The sequence below is a fragment of the Pleurodeles waltl genome, chromosome 5 (genome assembly GCF_031143425.1).
Source record: "Pleurodeles waltl isolate 20211129_DDA chromosome 5, aPleWal1.hap1.20221129, whole genome shotgun sequence".
In the NCBI taxonomy this organism is placed as follows: Eukaryota; Metazoa; Chordata; class Amphibia; order Caudata; family Salamandridae; genus Pleurodeles; species Pleurodeles waltl.
Window position 1 is genome coordinate 992,384,112 of NC_090444.1, and position 21,345 is coordinate 992,405,456.

Consider the following 21,345-nt stretch of genomic DNA (forward strand, 5'->3'; position numbering starts at 1 on the left):
TGTGACTCAGATGGTTCTCTGTTTCTGACCCTCGACTGCTCTCTTTATGAGAAAATACTTTAGAAGTGATTAATTTAAATGTACTTTCCCGATTTCAAAGTATAGTTTAGGCATAGAGTCATGAGACATGATGTATATGCTATGTTCTGTAACTTATGTTTGATCAATAAAGATAAAGAAAAAGATCTTAGAACTAACTACTAATAACGCTTTTAAAATGTTATCACAACTCTCATTATTGTCTCCTCAGATTTAAATGCGACTGAAGTAAAATAACTGAGTTCTAGATGGATGCAGCTGGTTTGATACATTTTTAGGATTCTCCACTCTCCCATGTGTACGTACATGCATTTTTGTCAAAATGAAAAGTAATACAGCTCCAATAAGGCAGCACTAGTATTCTTTTTTCATTCCAATAAAGTTCACTTGATTTGATTAACTCAGATGGGAGAAATAATATTCTTATTTTAATCCCCTATTTTATTTTGTGTTATTATGGAGTGCAAAGATCGTCACTCATCTACAGTAAGAGCATTATTTAATGAAAACTACATATTTATAATACCGCCTATGCATTAGTGCACCTACTGGAACGGCCTTGCAAAATCTCTTTGACACATAGACTGCATTATTTTCAGAAAAGTTCAATTAAATTGTAATTGTTTAAACCAACAACATGAATATATGCATTTAATTAGTCTGCGAGTCGGAAGGAAGCATTAAAAACGCATGCCTCTCTAATAATGTCTTTCCTTATTTAGTTTCAAGCAATATGAAAAGAGCAGCCGCTGCAGTCATCTGCTGCCAGTTTTACTTCTGGTGTAAACTCTGGGGTGAGGTGGAGGAGTATAGATGCAATGAACCTTTTATTGTAATAGGGAAAATTACCATCAAGTTTCCACTGTATTCCACATGTTGGATTTTGCAAACAAGGAATGCATTTATGTTCAATTTTCATACGAGATGCTAACTAACCACATTTTATGTAATTTTGTTTAAATTGGCAATTTGCATGCTCCTCCTGTGTTGTACCTTTAAGGGGATTACAAAAGACTGGAACAGGATGACAAGGCAGATGTTTAAAAGAGCGGGTTAGGCAAGAAAGAGGAAAGAGAATAAATACTTCTAGTAAAGTCCATGTCACAATTTGATTAATACCGAAAATAGTTTGGAAAAGTGTCTTCTGTGGAAGGGGTTGTGGTGCATAAAATTCTTGCTTCTTTCAAGTGAGTATAGTCACCAGTGCTCAGTCAAGCGATTCCACAGGCTAATAAAGAACATTCCTATTTTTGGGGAGTGAGGGGCAGGGATGCAAGAACAAATACAGCAAGGTAGATGTCATATAAATTGTTATCAGGACCACTGGAATTATGCGGTAGAAGAGGACCAACATTTGCGGCATCATTAACTGACTTACATGCCAAAAAAATCAAATTATGCAGCATAAAGTGTCACATTTCCTGACAATATTACTTCATTAGGTCATCATTTTTACACATGCTAACACTTTCAGGGGCAAAGGTATCACCATATCGGTATAATTCTAACTCCTAAATACAGCAATTAGCAACTGTAAAGTGACCAGTTAACCTTTCCAAAGAGTCTGCCACTGCACAGCAACATATGTGTAGTTGTTTAAGTAACATTTGGACCTTCTGAGCTAGAAACAATTGTTGTTAAAATTTGAAAACTATGCAGCAGTTGATAGATTATGTGGCAAGTACAGCAGATCTACAATTAAACAGAAAACACAGAATTGCATAATTCCAGCAGTCTGATTATTAGGGGAAAGCTTGGCATGGAAACTGTGTTCCAAATGGGTAAGGGCTCAGTTACTCAAAACAACTAACTGTAAGAATGATGTTAACCTCTCCTACCCAGCAAGAAAGAAGAGGGCATATTTACTTGTTTGCATTAAGGCCCATATAACTCCAATGGCACATTTGTTAACAATTTTAGCAGCTCACACAGAATGAACTTCATGCATATCTTCAGGGTTTTTCCAGATGCCTCAGACGACTTATTTCTGGAAATAGATCCTTTGAAAACCAGGGGAGAGAAAGCTTGGGTCACCTACTATTACAGATGCAATTCAGTGGAGCAAATTCATTAAATTGTTTCAAGTTTATTATTATTGCATGGCTAATAAAACTATTGAAAAATGATAACAACTCTAAAAAAACATGAAATAATAGTAAAATACCAAGGTCCATTAACCACTGAAAAGCATGAATAGTATGATGTAAGATACACCCTAGTCAAGTTTACTATATATCCTGCGCCGATGCTACAGGTCATCGTTCTTCCTAAGCAAGCCCTGCAAAGATGAGCTTTTGGCACATTTTGACACAATTTTCTAGATGGAGTTCCTAGGCCCATATTTATACTTTTTGACGCTAAACTGCGCTAACGCAGTTTAGCGTCAAAAAATTTAGCGCCGTCTAACGCCATTCTGAAGCGCCATGCGGGCGCCGTATTTATGGAATGGCGTTAGCCGGCGCTAGCAGACCGGCGCTGCCTGGTGTGCGTGGAAAAAAACCACGTAGACCAGGCTGCGCCGGCGTAGGGGGAAAATGGCGTTAGGGCGTCTTAAAATGGGGCAAGTCAGGTTGAGGCAAAAAAATCTCCTCAACCCGATTTGTGCCATTATTTTCGACGCCCAGACGCCATTTAAATGACTCCTGTCTTAGTAAAGACAGGAGTCATGCCCCCTTGCCCAATGGCCATGCCCAGGGGACTTATGTCCCCTGGGCATGGTCATTGGGCATAGTGGCATGTAGGGGGGCACAAATAAGGCCCCCCTATGCCACCCAAAAAAAAAAAAAATATATAAAAAATTATACTTACCTGAACTTACCTGAATGTCCCTGGGGTGGGTCCCTCCATCCTTGGGTGTCCTCCTGGGGTGGGCAGGGGTGGCAGGGGGGGTCCCTGGGGGCAGGGGAGGGCACCTGTGGGCTCATTTTGAGCCCACAGGCCCCTTAACGCCTACCCTGACCCAGGCGTTAAATAGTGGCGCAAATGCGGGGTTTTTTGACCCGCCACCTCCCGGGCGTGACTTTTGCCCGGGAGTATAAATACGACGCATTTGCGTCGGCGTCATTTTTTTTAGACGGGAACGCCTTCCTTGCATCTCATTAACGCAAGGAAGGCATTCACGCAAAAAAATGACGCTATTTGCCCATACTTTGGCGCTAGACGCGTCTAACGCCAAAGTATAAATATGGCGTTAGTTTTGCGCCGAATTTGCGTCGAAAAAAACGACGCTAATTCGGCGCAAACGGAGTATAAATACAGGCCCTAGTGTCCATAATTGCATCACGTTAAAAAGCTGCAATTTCAAGATAAATGTGCAGAAAACGCGAAGGCACTTTAGTGCAAGGAGTGCACAAACAGTTGCCAAAGTACAAGTAAAGTGCACAGCTGATCCCCTTAGCTTGCACACCCACTTTAGCGATACATTCTTCCCCCATTGTCTCAGTTCAGAGGGATAAGCAGGGCTCAGCGCTAGTTTGTCCAGGTGCCAAGTTAAATGTTTATTAGCGGCAAGTTGCAGTATGGGCATTTTATTCAGTGGATTCCAGCCCTTTGCCTAGGTAAACTTTTGACACTGTTGAGCAAATTCGCAAAGTTTTGGAAGGTAGTGGTAAGTAGGATGTTCAATTGATTCCTGTCGGACAAGATGTGCAAAGTAAGCAGGGAGTAAATAGGGCTCAGGGTTGGTCTATCCGGGTTCCAAATTACATACTTACTAGTGGGGAGACGTAGTCTGGGCAGTTTGTTCAATGGACACCTGCACCTTGTCTGTGTAAACTTTTGGATGCTGTTGCGCAAGTTTGCAAAGATTGGCAGGCACTGGTAAGCTGGATGTGCAATTGTTGCCTGTTGGATGAGACATGCCAAGGAGGTGAGGTGTGAACTAATCTCCACTTGGCAGGTTCCCACTAGCTCAATCTTGGATGCTGGAAATAGCTAATAGCTATATTTAAATTAATTAAGTGCTGAGTAAATGCGATTGTCTATGGGGCAAAGGGGCCTTAGAGTGTTAGGATGCTCCCGCAGTGTTGGTAGTGCCACCATTTTCTGTTCCACCCTTCTGAGAATCTTCACTCAGCTACAGTTCAGTTGCTGATCTGCTGGGGCGAAGCAGGCCAACATGACCATCCTTCATGTGCGGATTTCCTTTTGAGTAAAAGATGATTTTAAGAGTAGTCTCTGATCCCATATGAAATCTCTGCAGGTGCATATTAAGTGAGGTAAGTCCACGCTCATTGCATAATCAACGCCTGCTCTGGCCTGTGTTTCTCTGCCACGGATGTAAGTGTAACTGTGATGGGAGCAGTTTGAAGCAATCTTTTAGGAATTTCCCTTTAACACAGTTATTGTACCCTACCTAAAAATATAGTTGAGGCTTGGGCATTCTGTAGTTATTCAGGACTAGCCAAGCATGGCTTCTTTTGGATAAAGCAGCCTTGTCCTCTGACATGGAGAGGGACTTGGTGGTTTTGCTCACCAGTTCACCAGCGAGAAAGGGAGACAGGGATACATTGGTGCAAGAGCATGTATTTGCAGATTATTTCTGGGAGGGATTTCCCACCAGCAGGGAAACTGGCTAGTTATCTACAGCACGTTTAGTGATTACAAGATGTACTTTGAGGCCGCACTCCGGGGAGCTTTGTGATTCAGCTCTCAGGTTTTTATGGATATAGTCCTCATTGATGAGAAGTCATGATTCCTTTCAATGTTTCTCCTTTACCCCCATCTCATAGGACGGATAGTGCACTACTCCAGGTTACCCCCTTTTTTGTTTGTATTTTTTCCAGATGAAGACCCAGCGGTAAGATTTTAATTAGCTCCTTTTTCTTTTGGTCGAAACATTGACAATAATCTTTCAAATTTGCCTGTACTGGATTGTGTAATTTTGAATGGGGAATACAGGGATAGTAACGGTAACCCTATATTGATAGAGCAGCTATTGGTCAATCAACATGGACACAGACAGGCTATGACCAATGGACTTTGAAATGTTTATTTTTGTTTCTCACCTCTTGTATTCTTTTTTTATATCTATGCACAAGCACTTCTTTTCAATCACTTTGTGGGTACAAAAAGGAGCAACCGTTGTTTTTCAAATGATGTAAATATATTTTTAATACATTTGAAATTGTTTCACATAAGTGTGCCCCTTTTTTGTTTTTTCCTATGTTCTCTCCCCTTCTCTTTCTTTTGATTGATTATTTGATCACTGTTAGAAATGGGGTCTTTGGTTGACAGTCAGGTTACCCCCTGTTCAAGCAAGGACCCTCACTCTAGTCAGGGTAAAAGAGAATCACCCTCAGCTAACCCCTGCTTACCCCCTTGGTAGCTTGGCAGAGCAGTACGCTTAACTTCAGAGCGCTAGGTGTAAAGTATTTCTACCAACACACACAGTAACTTAATGAAAACACTACAAAATAACACAACACTGGTTTAGAAAAATAGGAAATATTTATCTAAACAAAACAAAAATCCAACATACATAAGTCAAGTTATGAATTTTTAAAGATTAAACTCAAAAATAGCACTTAGAAGCAAAAATGCTTCGATGAGATGTTAACACAGCGTCGTGACGGAGTCGTTTCCAACAAGCCGGCACCAGCGACGCCGGACACGGAGTCGTGTAGACCCCCAAGTACAGTACCTTTGGTGAAGAGTGAAAACAAGCCGTTGCGCAAAGTCGGGGATCGCGGTGTCTGTGCGAAACGTTGAATCCGCGCACTTCGAGCGGCGTCGGTCACGACGTGGTGCGGCGGCTTCCACGGAGTCGTGGACTTCAGCGGGGCTGCTGCGGCGTCGGGCCTGCAAAGAGCGTCGCATTCCAGTGAAGGTCACGGTGTCAGGTGCAGGCGGCGTTACCGGATTCAGCAGCGGCATCGGTCCGAAGTCGGCCGAAGTCGATTTCCTTGGATTCCACCAGCTTTCCTTTCAAGGGCCCAGGGACTAGATAGGGCACCACTTGTCAGAGCAGGAGTCTCTCCAGAGACTCCAGGTGCTGGCAGAGAGAGCCATTAAAGCAAAAAAAGTACACTGTTCCACAAAGGAAAACCTAGTAGAATACCAGGGGTGATCCAAATTCATCAGGAGCAAGAACCCTCATGCATCACACTGGATGACTGGCTTCATCATTGGGAAAGCTCCTCGCCAGGCTGGTATTGCAATGCCTGACGGGCTCCCCTAAAAGGGGTGCTCTTAACCAAAATGCTCAGATAGTAGCAAAACGAAAAAGATAGATAAATGGTTATCAAGTAGGTACCCAATCCTTAGTACCCAAGCAATAATGGAGAGAGAAAAACAATTAAAATTGGTTCACCATCATAGAATATAGGTCATAGTTTTAATCAGCAATTGATATGATGGGGACCAAGGTTAAAAAACACAGAGAGGAGTAAAGGGTGAAAGTAATGTTCACCTACTCACACTACAAAAGGGAGGGTAAAACCAACTATGGTCCCTCACCCTAACAGGTCTACATGTTTCGCTTCTAAGTGGTCCAGCCGGATCCAATGACGCTTCATCAGGAGAAAAAAACTTCTCCAAAAACTGAACTCAAGTAGTCAATAATGATTGAAAAAATTTGGTCACTTACTTAGTTCAACTCGTTAAATAAGGTTGCCCATCCCCAATTTCAGAATAGGGCTCAATAAGGATCGCTTGTCAGAGCAAGGAACTAAAATTTTTCAGTTTCCTCGTGTAGGCAGATTCACCTACCCGTACCGACGCGCGTCCTTTGGCAGAGAGAAGTCTTTGCTGTCCCTGAGACTTCAAACAACAGGAGGCAAGCTCTAACTCAAGCCCTTGGAGATTTCTTCACAAGATGGAAGGCACACAAAGTCCAGTCTTTGCCCTCTTACTCTGGCAGAAGCAGCACTGCAGGAAAGCTCCACAAAGCACAGGCAGGGCAGCACTTCTTCCTCAGCTATCAGCTCTTCTCCAGGAAGAGGTTCCTCTTGGTTCCAGAAGTGTTTCTAAAGTCTGTAGATTTGGGTGCCCTTCTTATACCCATTTTAGTCTTTGAAGTCACCTTTCTTCAAAGGGGACTCACACCTACTTGTGAAATCCTGCCTTGCCCAGGCAAGGCCTCAGACACAGAGCAGGGGGTTGGAGCTGGCATTGTCAGAGGCAGGCACAGTCCTTTCAGATGAGAGTGACCACTCCACCCCTCCCTCCTAGCAGAGATGGCTAATCAGGAAATGCAGGTTACACCCCAGCCCCCTTTGTGTCACTGTCTAGTGCGAGGTGAAAAACAACCCAACTGTCAAACTGACCCAGACAGGGAATCCACAAGCACGGCAGAGTCACAGAATGGTTTAAGCAAGAAAATGCTCACTTTCTAAAAGTGGCATTTTCAAACGCACAATCTTAAAATCAACTTTACGAAAAGATGTATTTTTAAATTGTGAGTTCAGGGACCCCAAACTCCACATGTCCATCTACTCTCTAGGGGAATCTACACTTTAATCATATTTAAAGGTAGCCCCCATGTTATCCTATGAGAGAGACAGGCCTTGCAACAGTGAAAAACGAAGTTGGCAGTATTTCACTGTCAGGAGATATAAACCACATTACTATATGTCCTACCTTATCCATACACTGCACCTTGCCCTTGGGGCTACCTTGGGCCTACCTTAGGGGTGCCTTACATGTAAGAAAAGGGACGTTTTAGGCCTGGCAATTGGGTACACTTGCCAAGTCGAATTTACAGTGTAAAAATACACACACAGACACTGCAGTGGCAGGTCTGGGACATGATTACAGAGCTACTTATGTGGGTGGCACAACCAGTGCTGCAGGCCCACTAGTAGCATTTGATTTACAGGCCCTGGCACCTCTAGTGCACCTTACTAGGGACTTACTAGTAAATCAAATATGCCAATCATGGATGAACCAATTACATACAATTTACACAGAGAGCATATGCACGTTAGCACTGGTTAGCAGTGGTAAAGTGCTCAGAGTTGAAAAGCCAACAGCAACAGGTCAGAAAAAAATAGGAGGCAGGAGGCAAAAAGACTGGGGATGACCCTGCATAAGCAAAAGTCCAGCAATCACTGTATAGGACTGAGGTACACTAATTGACTTAGATACCTTGTATGGTTTTGGCGTAGGACCATTTTTGTATGTACTACACCAGTTTCTTGAAGCACAGCTCCCTGGTGGGAATCTCCCTAAGTGACGTGAACCCAGTTTAGTGAGAGACTCCTTGAGATATACTCTGGCTTTCCAGGAGTCTTTTCATAGTTGAAGGTTCAAGGTGTTTGAAGCTACCTTCCTAATTCTATCCCAACAGTTAATATAGGCTGAACTCCTTGCCATGGTTTGCCCCTTTAGACCAATTTCCAGCCCTATCTGCACGTGTGAGGTATAGGCGGGAAGGTGGAAAATCATTCTGTATGTTTAGTCAAGATGTTTTCCAAGTACTTTGCATCAATCCTTGTCATACCTTCTCTCCCAAAAACTATGGTAGGCATCAGTTTTGCGTTGACTATGCGAAGGAGCGGCATCATGGTCGGCCCACTGAGTTTATTCTATAGTTGTTTAAACACAACAGCTAGTGCGATACCTTTCCTTTTCCTTGCCTTCTTCTGTGTGGTGAAGGATCCAGCTTTGTCGATAATGACTCCCAGTTATTTGTATTCTTCTATTATGTCGAGCCACTTCCCATCTAGGAACCAGTGCAGGTGATTTCGTCTTGTGTGATTGATTGTCATAGTTTTTGTTTTTTCAAAATTGATTGCTAAGCCATTTTTTCTAGTGTCATCCTGCACGATGTTAAGTAGGTGCTGAAGCTCCACCTAGGTGCAACTTGTTAGGACAAGGTCATCTGCATATAAAAGGTTAGAAAGAATTCATTAAATATGTTACCAATGCACTTTTTCTATTCCTCTGTTGGGGAATTAATGTCCCCCTAAGGATCAGGGGTGGGAAGGATACCCCGAGCCTTCTTAGCCATGTTGTTGATGTCAATGTTTTTAGTGTCATGCAACCATGATTTTTCTCTCTTGAATTGACAAAAGGTTTTGAGTGAGCAAAGAATAGATGGAAAGAAATTTGCAAGAGATCAGACCACTCCACAGGAAAGCGGTCAGAAGTGTGCCCTGGGAGATAATGAAGTTACGTAGTGTGTTGGTTTCAGACACAGATGGGGAAAGCCGTTGTCCCGTAGATGGGAATACAGGATGGTACATCTCATTGTTCCCCTTGACGCTACAAAAATGTTTTTTTTTTTTTTTTTTTGAGGTGCAGCATGTGAACAGTCAGTAAAGGATGAGATAAAGAGTATGAAATAATAAAACTTTCAAATTCCTGAGGTGATTTTGCTCATAGAAGTTCAGTAGTTAAAATAACTAAATACCCATGGCCGCGATACATACCTAACATATTAAATAAATTCACAATGTTCATTATTTCAGAATCCTAAAAATAAAAAAAGTCTTTCTGTGTATCGTTGTTGGTCTGCAATTGTGGGATTTCTCCCTTCCTTACAATGGGCAAATTGAAACAGGAGATTTAAACCTGCATAGCCGTCTTCTTCTCCCTGTGACGCAGCTCTCAGAGATCACAGTTTGTTTACAATGAATTTCCACCTCTGTCTCTTTTTAGCGATGGCTGGGCCGACAGAGATGAAGTCATTGAAGGATACGAAGCTGAAGCTAATGGGGGCATCACAATTAAACTGCAGTCTGAAGAAGTCATGTCATTCGATGAGTATTTCCTAGGCCTGCGACTAGACACCAACACCCGCAACCCCTGGTTTAAGGAATTCTGGCAGCATCGATTCCAGTGCCGCATCCCAGGGCACCCACAAGAGAACCGCAATGTTAAAAAAATCTGCAAAGGTAAGGACCATCCTCCTTATTAAATGCATGGAGTAGGTGGCTACTGGGACAAATGTGCTTGGGTTGCTATACCTCAGATATCCTAGAGATTGACTTCTTCCAGTGCCATTTGTAGTCATTATGGTGTTGTGGTTTAGTTTTATGCTGCTGTTGGTCTCACTGTGAGATGGCCTTTATTTTATCTACTAAAACCAATATGGTGGGTATGGTATTTATTGGATGTGTTGGTTGTGCATCATTCCAATCTAATAAAGTCGAATTATACGTTTTGGAAATTGCTTCTTTCGGCACAAAATCCACATGCACATGTGTTTACCTCCATATCTGCAGGTTTTAATTCCCATTATTTAACAGGGGGAGCCCTTTAATATACGAAGTGATAATCAGGTGTACTAACCTCTTTACCTCTGGTAATTGTGATCCACATAATTGTCATTTAGGCAGGGAATATAGAATGACATGGCTCTTGTATGTGTGTATGTGTGGCTTAAGTGTTTGCTTACTCTCTGATTGACAGATCTTCTGAGAGGTGGAGCTGATGTGAGTTAATTCCTGGCAGAAGCTGAGTAGCATGGATGTCACTGAAATATAGGCTAGGAAAGGAGGAATACTGCATGGAAAAGCTACTACTTTTCATGAGTGGTTTGATGGCAGCTTCAGCTCATTCTCCCCCAGCAATGAATCAGTTACACTTCTCAATATGGTGGATAGGTGGATTATCCACTGACTTCGGAGAGCGGACATAACAGAAAATGTTGTTGATCAGCAGGGAACCTGTCAAGGCAGATTGTTGTTGGAGATCAGGCAGGATGCTGCACAGTCAGGTTATCCTTTATTCTTCTAAATCTGGGATTCATTCCTACTCCTGGTTGTTCTCCGGCAGGAAGGGCAGAAATACTGTGCTATCGGGTATTTTTTGTTAAGAGATGATGGGTCATTTTGTTAGCTCCTCTAGCGGAATAAGTACAATTCTATCCTGTTCCTTATGGACAAAGTCCTGAGAGTGCAACATAGTTCTGGACATAAAGAAGGTTGAGCTCTCATTTAAATTGATCCACTTCAAGATAGGCTGATTCCAATGGATCATCTCTCCTCTTCAGCCATGCTGAGGTATCCTCCACAGTGGAGTAACTATCATTTCTGCGTCCTTCTCATGAGTCTGAAAATGTCCCTAGTCATGTGTAAAAACAGCACTATACCCCCAGTGGAACATCTTTACCACAGGGGTGTTCTACACCCATACTTCAGCAACTGGAACTTCTTTCCTCCAATAATGATAGTTGGACTAATACTAAGTTTGCTAATAATTTGTTATTATCAGTGCTCATTGAAGGCAAAATTTATTATCATTATTATTATTATTATTATTATTAGTTTGTTGCTGTTATTATTATTACCGCCATTATTATTATTACTACATAATCAGGAAAATTGTTCTGTCCAGAAAATCCCCCTGATAATATTGGTGCATCTGCTTCATCAGACTGGGTTATTGCTGAAAGGCAGATACCCCACTTGACTTCCTTTCAAGATGAGTGGTACACAGGGGTTCATGCGGCCGCAAATGTCAAGGGGGACAACGACGGGGGATGATGGGGAAACAACATTCTTTAAAAAAAAATAAAAAAAATACCGTTTTCATTGCGCTGCCCATCTTCCGCCGCCTCCAGCTGCCTCGCTCCACTAGCACAGGCTCCCCAGCAATCATGGTGCTTCTTTTCTGCTAAACATAGCATAAAAGCAGCATCAGGATTGGTCTGAGTGGCAGTGACTGTCGCTCAGACACAGTCCTGGGGTCTGTGCAGTTTCTCCAGCCCAGCTGTTTAATACAGGCGGGCTGGAGAAACCTAAGTGCACATGTGTGTTTGGCTGGCCTGAGATGGCTGTCCAAACACACTTGCGCACTTAGGTGCACTCTCTCTTCCTCCCCTCTCCCACCTCTCGTGGCCCTGCCCCACCTCTCCCTCTACTGCTGGCTGAGCCAGCAGATGAAAAATAAAACGATAGGGCCAGTTTTCATTTGGGTCGTCTGGCCTATCACTTTCTTCTTTTTTGCAGACACTATGCTCGGGGTTTCAAGTCTGCTATTCAAGTCAGATTTTTTAGGAGAAACTGCAATGGCAGATTATTTTATGGCTGATGGATCTGTGAGGGCCGTGGGTAAAAGGGTACAAATAGTTGGCAGTTGCCAAAATGTAAGGGTCTGGGAGATATACTGCTTGCATTATTATAGTTCTCCCAATTGCTAAGCAATGGATGCGGGTTTCATCCACACACATCCAGGATGAAAGCTTATATCTGTCATGAGGTAGGGTTCTATATGATGATTATAACACCCAGTCAGTTAGAGACACCTTGGTGTTAAATTTTATTGGTTGATTAATTATCACATTCAACCCTGCTAATTGAGGCCTGGGAATGCTTTGTATTGCTGAGCGTTGGTCGCCTTAACTCCCCGAATGCAGGACTTTGCCGCATTGGCTGTCTTCACCTTCGGATTTTGACTTTAAATTAACATGCTTGAAATGTAGACGCTTTAAACCAAACTTCTCCAACTGGTGGCTATCGAGGTCCCAGTAAACAGCTGTTGAATGCGCAATCCAGGCTAGTAAATTAGAAGCTTTTGGTTGCTTGAAATAATAAATGTATATCAAAACTGAAAAACAAGTGTATTTTCAAAACTCATTAGCTCATGTTTGGAGAAAGTTCAAAATATATTAAAAGCAGATATTTGAGCAGCACTGGGAGGACAAGTTACTAATATTGTTACACTGGTGCCAGGCGCATTGCATATATGGCCTTTATGTATTACCCATGTAAAGGCACTCCAAAGCAATAAATCTTTTTTGTTACTGTCTGTAATCCTGCCTCAGGCACTCAGGTGATTACTGTCCGTAATCTCACATAGGGTGGTCACTAATGAAATCTGGCTTGATTTGGTCATGATTACAGCCCTACTAATATTAGTAGCTTGGATGATTTTAATTAAACATAAGTAACTGTTGTTTTTGAAAAGGCCAGAGACTCCTGCTTTAAACAATCAGACTACGTCTACTCTAATCATAAGAGGCTATGAACCAAACATTATCCTTTAGACCTAAGCCATTTTCCCATAGGACCTTTAACCATGCCTACAGCTTGAACCACTGAATAAAATGACACCACATTTGGCACCAAGCTAGATTCTGCTTTTTGTAGTTTGGTGTGAATCCGTTCAATAGTTTTGGAGTAATTTAAGGCCAAAAAATTTAGATATCTAGGGACGGGGATCCTCCGCGGATCCAACTGTCCCCATGCTGATATCTGATTGGCTGCCAACACTTCAACAAGGAAGTGTTGGCAGCCATCTTGGGACTCGGCTGAAGCCTAGTCCCCAAAAAAAGTGAAAAATAAACAAAAGGGGCCAGGGTACAAACACCCTGACCCCTTAGCTCTGTTGGTGAGGTCGAAAGGGACAACCCCTGGGTTGAAAAGCATTTTTTTAAAAAATATTTATGAACAGAGTCGTGGTGAATCCACCATAAATGAATTTAAAAAAAAGTAGTGTGGTCTCCTGCGCTTCGTTAATATAATGTCCCCGGTGGGCCAAGTCCCGGGGCCTTTGGTGTAAAAGTATGGGGAGGACTCCTAGCCCCCTCCTCCTGCCCCAGTGACAGTCTCCTCCCCAGGGTTTTCATTAAATATGCAGGGGGGCCGTGTGCCCCCCGCTGCCCCAGGAACCACCACCTCCCCAGGGTTTTACAGTAATAATGTGCGGGGCTGCCTGTCCCCCCTGCTGCCCTGGGGACCACGACCTGCCAAGGCCTTTCATTAAATATGAGGGGTAAGTCGAGGGCCTCCCCCATTGCCCTGGGGACCACCACCTCCCTGGGGCATTGCATTAATAATGTGTAGGGGGCTGTGCACCGCCTTCCCCTGGCCTGGGGACCACCACCTCCCAAGGGCTTTAATTAAATATGTGGGGGGGCACATGCCCCTCCCCCGATGTCCTGTGGATCACCAACTCCCCAGGGCAAATATTTAAAGCCCTAGGGCATCCATCTCCCTGTGCCTGTGTGCACATTGGCAGGGCGGTGCTCCGCACCCCTTGTGGAGCCACTGATGGCCCTGGGGACTACTAGTCCCTACTGCCGGCTCCTGCTATGTCACAGGGTGCCCACCCCCCGGGCATAGCTGTTTGCAGCGGCAGCCAAGCCACAGCAAAACACTTTGGGTTTTGACAGCAGGACCTGTAAAGCAGGTCACGCTGCCAAAATCTGAAGCATTCATCTCCTTTCCCTGCACATGTGCAGGGGACAGAGATGAAATGCTTCAGCTGGCTCGGAGCTGCAGTCAAAGCTTGATAGCCCTAAAGGGCTTTTTATTTAAAAAAAATATATATTTGAAAAATTAATACATAAATAAGTAGGGACCGTGGGGGAACCCTTGAGGGCTCCCTCGTGACCCTAGATAGCTAGTAAAGGGCTAAAAAAAAAGAATAAAAAAAAATATAGAATACCCATAGCGCAGTATAAAGGTCAGAGAACTTCACACTGAGCATTGGGGATTTGAGTCCAGCTGGACTCATTTCCCCTTTTTTTTATAAAAACAAGTTATTATATTGAAAAAAATATATATACATAAGTTTTTTTATTTTAAATATGACACAAATATCTCATTCTAAGTATATGAGATATCCAAGCCTAAAAAAACTCTCTATATCTCTCCCTCTCACTTTCTTTCTCTCTTTCTGTCTCTCTTTCATTCAATTTCTTCCACTCACACACCCACTCAGACACTTACCCACCCACTCACAGACCCACTCAGACACGAACATACCCACTCACAGACCCACTCCGACACTCATGCACCCACTCACAGGCCCCCTGAAATATTCAAGCACCCACTCACAGACCCACTCAGACCCTCATCCACTCACTCACAGCCCCAGTCAGACCCTCACACACCCACTCACACACACACTCAGACAGTTACGCAGCCACTCACACACCCGCTCAGACTGTCACAGAGCTGCTGACACCCTCATGCACACACTGACGCACCCACTAAAACACTTATGTATGCGGTCTCACACCTACATTGACAATCTGACACCCACTCTCACCCCCAGATTCAACTTCTCACACCTATTCTCACACCCAGAGAGGCTGCGTACAACTCCCGCCATGAATGGGCAAAGGGCAATGCGCTAGATGGGGTTGGGAGGGTAGGAAGGTTGGCCGCAGGGTCTGGCTGCAGGCCAGGTCTTGCGAGAAACCTCTGCTGCACATGGGTGAAGGCTGTGCATGGTGTAAGGTTGGGTGCTTATAGGGGGATGGCCACAGGGCCTGGACGCAGGTAGTTGGATTAGCATATAGTAATGAAAATTGCTATACATTAAAAAAAATAGACATTCACTGAAAAAACTAAAGGTTACAGGGACGTTATAGTTAGGAAATGGAATTTCTTAAAAACATAGAAACTCACTGAAGAAAACAAAGGTTACAGGGACGTTATAGTTATGCTCCCATTTTAAGCATACTCAACATTAGAAGATTCGCCAGTTATAGCTATGGTTACCTCAAGTAACTATAGCTCATGTCCTAAGGTAACTATAACACACACCCTCACCATGCACTACTAATTACCCACAAATTGTGGCAAGCATGACATCTTTGATAACATCATTGATAATATCAATGTAATATTTGTAGTAAAAGTTTTGATGAAAAAAACTATGCATGATGGGGGCGCAAGTTATAGTTATCTTAGGGTACGAGTTATAGTTACTTGAGATAACTCTAAAGGTAACTAGCAAATTTCTTAGGTTTTGTAAGTTTAAAATGTGAGTCTATCAATAACGTCTCTGTAATCTTTGTTTTTTTCAGTATATATGTCCTGTTGAAGGCTTTTGCCGAAACGCGTTGACATTTGGTTGGGACAGCGTGTGTTTGTTCTTGGTGGGCACATTATTGACTCTTTTTGTGCTTATTATACCTTTTTATGCGGTTCGAATTTAACCTGCATTTAAACTTTTTTCAATAAATAGCAGCCAATGAAATTAATCACAAGTGGCTTCTGACTCTACATTTTTACGAGCCTATTTGGATGTTGTGCAGCCCTTGGTGTGCGATTACACTGCACCAGTTTTTCTGAATATATATATATATATATATATATATATATATATATATATATATATATATATTAAACCAAGGCCCTTTCAGGGTGTTTTTTGCATATATATATATATATATATATATATATATATATATATATATATATATATATATATATATATATATAAACTCACTAGTCACCTTGCCATGTTTATGTTTTCACTGAAGGACACAAAGCCCATTTTTTACTGCAGTTGAACCCTAGTGGTTGGTATTAAATGTGCTTGTACTCGCTATCTTTGGCTTGAGTAGCAATTATTGCAATGTCACTTGAATAGCCAGTTGCATTTTAAATATACATGTAAATACACATGTAGTGAACTTCTGTCTCCATATATTCATTGCTGGAGACTGCAGATGCCCACATCACTAACAATTCCCTGCCTGCATAATATATGTGTCTATGGCGGTTATTCCAACTTTGGAGGAAGTGGTAATCCGTCCCAAAAGTGACGGTAAAGTGACGGATATACCACCAGCCGTATTACGAGTCCATTATATCCTATGGAACTCGTAATACGGCTGGTGGTAAATCCGTCAAATTTGGGACGGATTACCACCTCCTCCAAAGTTGGAATAACCCCCAATGTATTCTGTTCAGAGTTGTCATGTTTGAGAAAGTGGTTCATTTTCTAATTGTCATATTTTTTAATTAAAATTTTTTTAAACATCTATACTTACTTCCTGAGTCGTGAGGTTTAAGTTTTCTGACTTGTGAATGCTTAGACGCCTTTAAAGTTTCGAATGTTTTCTGAATGCAGAGACATACTAAGAAGACTGATGCTGGTACTTGACAGTGCACAAATGCAGAAAGTGTTGTTTTGCTTCAAGGCATATCCTCACCACAACCTGCTGACATTTTATCTGCTTGAGATTGTGTCCTTATGTTAACTGTAAGAAGCTGTCGCTATAAGTCAATTTATAAAATTAATTGATATTGGTTGTGTTATTTTTTAAGTAATACACTTAAAACTAAATTAAATAGCGTTGATAACTTAGTTTTACAAGTTTAAAATTTTTAAAAAATGTTAATGAAGATGGGGGATTTTAATTTTCAAGTATTGTTAAAAATAACATTTAAGTTATAATGATTCAGATTTATTTTATTAATAATACTGTTTTTACATTTTAAATATTGCAGTTAAATAAGTTAACAATTTAATACAGAGTTAATTTCTGAATTTCAGGGGGTAGTGTACTGTATGTTTTTTTTTCTTTAAATAATCCGGGTTTAATATTATTTGCTTAAAATTATTTTACATGTTTTTACATTAAATTCATTTTACTCCAAAAAAGCAATCACCTTTATTGAATGTCCCTATATTTTCCTAATCTTATAGATCAATGTCACTGTTGCAAATATCTCTACAATCAGGTGGAATGTTACTAATAGTAAATGAACAATCTTAAATTAGGTCGTAGGAGTCTCCATCCCCTCATTTAAGTAGGTAGAGACATTTAAGTCCACACTTGGATGGAAATTTCCACTGAAAATGAGTGAATATGAAAACGCAAAGATTTATACCTAGCTATCGGTGTAGATATACACATGCAAACTTATCTGTGTGAGTTGGACCTAAGAGCACTTCCTGTACTCATAAATGTATTTGTGAACCGGTCCATCCCATTCAGAAGCTAAACCTTAGCTCATTTGTACCCGAAGTGAAACTGTAGTACTTTAATATAAAAAAACAATACGCTCCAATTTGGAGACTCAACTTTTTGAAGATTAAAAGTTTTGGGTTTCTCATCATCATCAAAGCCATTTATTTTGGATACAACAATCCATAAAACATACATCCATCAAAATATGCAAGTTTAAAACAATATTTACAGAATGTTTGAAAATAAAATGCAACCAATCAATCAAATACAATTGCTTGTGCCAATGCTCTTAAAAATAAAACAGAAATGCCTTGGTATAAACATCCCTGCGCACTAGAATTATATCTAAATACATTAGGCACTTACAATAACACCAGCCAAAACTCCTAGAATCTTACGTACAATAAAAAAATGAATAAAAAACATTAGTCACTGAAAAAACTAAAGCGCAAATTCAAGAAAACTGTAAGTAGAAAGACCAATGGAGATTACAGCTACCACTGTAAGCATAGCAAGGATTCAGCATTGGACACTGCAATTAGGAAAAAGCCAGGCAGCATGCAAACATTTTGACATGCCATTAACTATCACTTCTCTCATATCCAAGTGTAATATAAGTAGAGCAAGCACATAATGACAGAAACCCACAAGTTTACACTTAGGTTGTAACCATTTTGATCATGACCGAGCATAAGCAGGGCAGAAAAAGGCAAGATGGTGTAATGTTTCAGAAGTTAGATTACAGGAAGGGCACTTGCTGGAACTGCAGTATTTCTCACCCCATTTGACACAAAAGCTGTTCACAGGGAAAATCCCATACCTCCATTTTGAATAAAGTTGCAAAGGGGTAGCCCCTGGTAGAGTGTCAAGGAATAGTCTATATAAAGGGATAATATTGAGGTTTAAGAACAAGTCTTTAAGACTCCCAGCCTTTACGTACTTATGTTCTCGCAACCACAGGTGCTCCATGAGATGATCTTACCCGCGCAGCAAGATACTGCTTTAGCTGCGTGTGAGGTATCCCAGAGGGAGGGCAGACAATCTCACAGAGCATAGATTTAATATATGCCACCCACAGAATCTTCTCACTACACGGGGAACTTAATATAATTTGCATCCAGTGCCATAGCAATAGAACCACAGCCCCTGTGATTCAAGTGGTCCCCTGAGCTCCAGAGGGCCCCACAGCAGCACACTGTCAGGTACCATGCACAGGCTGCCACTTTGCACAGGAGTAGGGGCCCCTGGCTTTGGAACTCCTGACTGAGTATGTGGGGGAGCCCCCCTCCATGTACCTTGTAGGTGAGCCTCCTCAAGTTTCATTATGTCACTGCTTTTGTCAATGCTCTAAAGGATTCCAGATCCTCAGTGATCCAAAGCCAATGCCAACACATGAAGGGTTGGAGTATAGCACTACGGGTAATTTGATAAATGCCAATATCCATAAATTGGGGAAGATTAGGGGCACTTTGAGGGAGTTTGAGAAGGCTCCTGGCAAACCTTTTCTCTGCCATACAGAGATCATCCACCTTGTCAGGGGCCCATAGCTCTGCGCCATACATGACTGAGCTTTTCACTTTCAAACTATAAATCTCCACGGCTGGAGCAAGCTAACATTCATGGGCTTTTTTGCACATTTAAATTACAGCACCTGATTCTTGCTGGAGTTTCAAGTCACACCTAGTATTATGCTTGGACCAATTATTTTTTTGCGATAGGCAGACCCCCAGATAAACAAAATATAAAAATGAAGGCCCATATTTATACTTTTTTAGCGCCACACTTACAAAATACAATTTTATTTTGTAAGTTTGTGCTGATTTCGCATTAAAAAATGACGCAAATGCGGTGCTAAAAAAGTATAAATATAGGCTTTGTTAATATTTAGCTCAAGGCCCCTGATGTTGCCAAAATGTAAGTTTTAAGAAACGATCTGCTATCGCCTCCAGACCACATGAGGTTTTTGGAGATTAAAAGTGTGTCATCTGCAAAAAGTAGTGTGGAAATTCTATGTGGTCCCAATGTAGGTGCATCATTCCCAGGGAAGGCTTTTATTAAATCATTAATGTAAAGCGAAAACAGTGTCTTGCCACACACATCCTGTCGAACACCAGTGTCAATCTTAAAGAGGTCGATTAGCTCCCCATTGCTTCGATATCTAGCACAAGTAGTACTGCAATCATGCAGTCTAATTAAAATAGATGAGAGGTTAGAAGGATTACCCATCTGCTTCAGCATTTCCCCCAGCTTCTCTCTAGGGATAGAATCAAAAACTGATTTCAGATCACCAAATACCACCTATAAGTGGTCTTTGTCAAGCGTCACTGTTTTCCAATATAAACAATAGAAACAAAGAATTTGATCCACTGTACTAGTCCTGTTCTAAAACCTACCTGCATATCTGAAAGGACAGCGTTCTCCTTGGCCCAATCCCGCAACATCCCTAAGACAAGACGAGAAAACAATTCCTAAGAGGTGTTAATAAGGCTAATAGGCCTATAGTCCTCTGGATCACCTTTACATTTTCATTTATACATCAGAACAATCTCCGTGGTCTGCCAGGAGCTTGTGATTTGGCCACCTCCCAAGATAGAAGAAAACAGCAAAAGAAATAGAAGGCCAAAATAATGGGTTCGATTTGAAACAGATCTCCAGGGCTTTAGTCAGGGCCAGGCGTCTTTAAATTGTTGGATTAACACAGTGACTACACTTGCAGAAGAGAAGGTAGCTACTCCTAGATCAATGCTCATCAAATTTAATTTGACTGAATACATCTTCTAGAAGTAATCCACCCAGGTCTGTGGTTGTAGATTGTAGTCAACACAAGTAACGGCTACTATGGGCCACTATACCCCAAAATAACTTACAGTTCCTTGCCCTACCGGCTGATACCAAGTTTTCCCACATTTTGCACTCCTTTATCTGTGACAGTACAGCTTTGTCATCTTTCCTGGCCATAGAGATATCACTCCTGATAACATCTTTGAGCGTCTGGACAATAGCAGCTGTAGACTTTCTGCAGAGACTATCAAACCATGAACAATGAGATTGAGTCTTACGGCCCATGCAGCCATCCTGATTTAGAAGGGCTTGAATACAAGAAAACCATGATTCATGCAAATTAGGTACACTGCTGGGTCTCGGGAACTGCTTAGAATCAGTAATTCCAGAGCGTTAACAACCTGTCCACAAATATGAGGCAACACATCTGTGTCCCTGCAGACAGTCTCCCATTTTAGGGCGCACTTATTATTCGCAGTGGCTAGTTTGGATTTCTATATGGGCACTTTCTTCAACTCACTTTATCACAGTTTTACATTTAGAATCTAGTGATTTTGACCAGGAAGAAAATTTGCTCATACTCACATTCATTCAATGATGGCAAATCAGACAAAGATGAACCATCACCACGTGTTGGAAATGGTGTTGTAAGACCTCTTCATACGTAAAATTCTAGCTTCTGGAACTATAGAGCAGTGGAGTATTACATTAGGTGACTGACTAATTTATGCAGCAAGTCAAAGCATTTTGAGGGAAATTTCTGAGATACTATTATGTCATTATTTTTTTTAATGTATTGATCCCAATGCTAAGCAAAATACAACATTGACTTAAGCTCTATAAATTTCCAAATCTCCATATCCTTCTGAAAATCACCAAACAAAATGATTTTGTCTTCAATAAAGCTGCACCATTATATTGATGCC

General features: G+C 41.6%; 1 protein-coding gene across 2 annotated transcripts in view; it reads left to right on the forward strand.

Moving 5' to 3' along the window:
* GRM1 (glutamate metabotropic receptor 1) overlaps positions 1-21,345 on the forward strand; it is a 2,296,169-nt gene that overhangs the window by 1,272,586 nt on the left and 1,002,238 nt on the right. For both annotated transcript variants that reach the window (XM_069235152.1, XM_069235151.1), the window contains exon 4: positions 9,640-9,875. In XM_069235152.1, the coding sequence (XP_069091253.1) occupies positions 9,640-9,875 (236 nt within the window). The remainder of the gene's footprint in view (positions 1-9,639; positions 9,876-21,345) is intronic.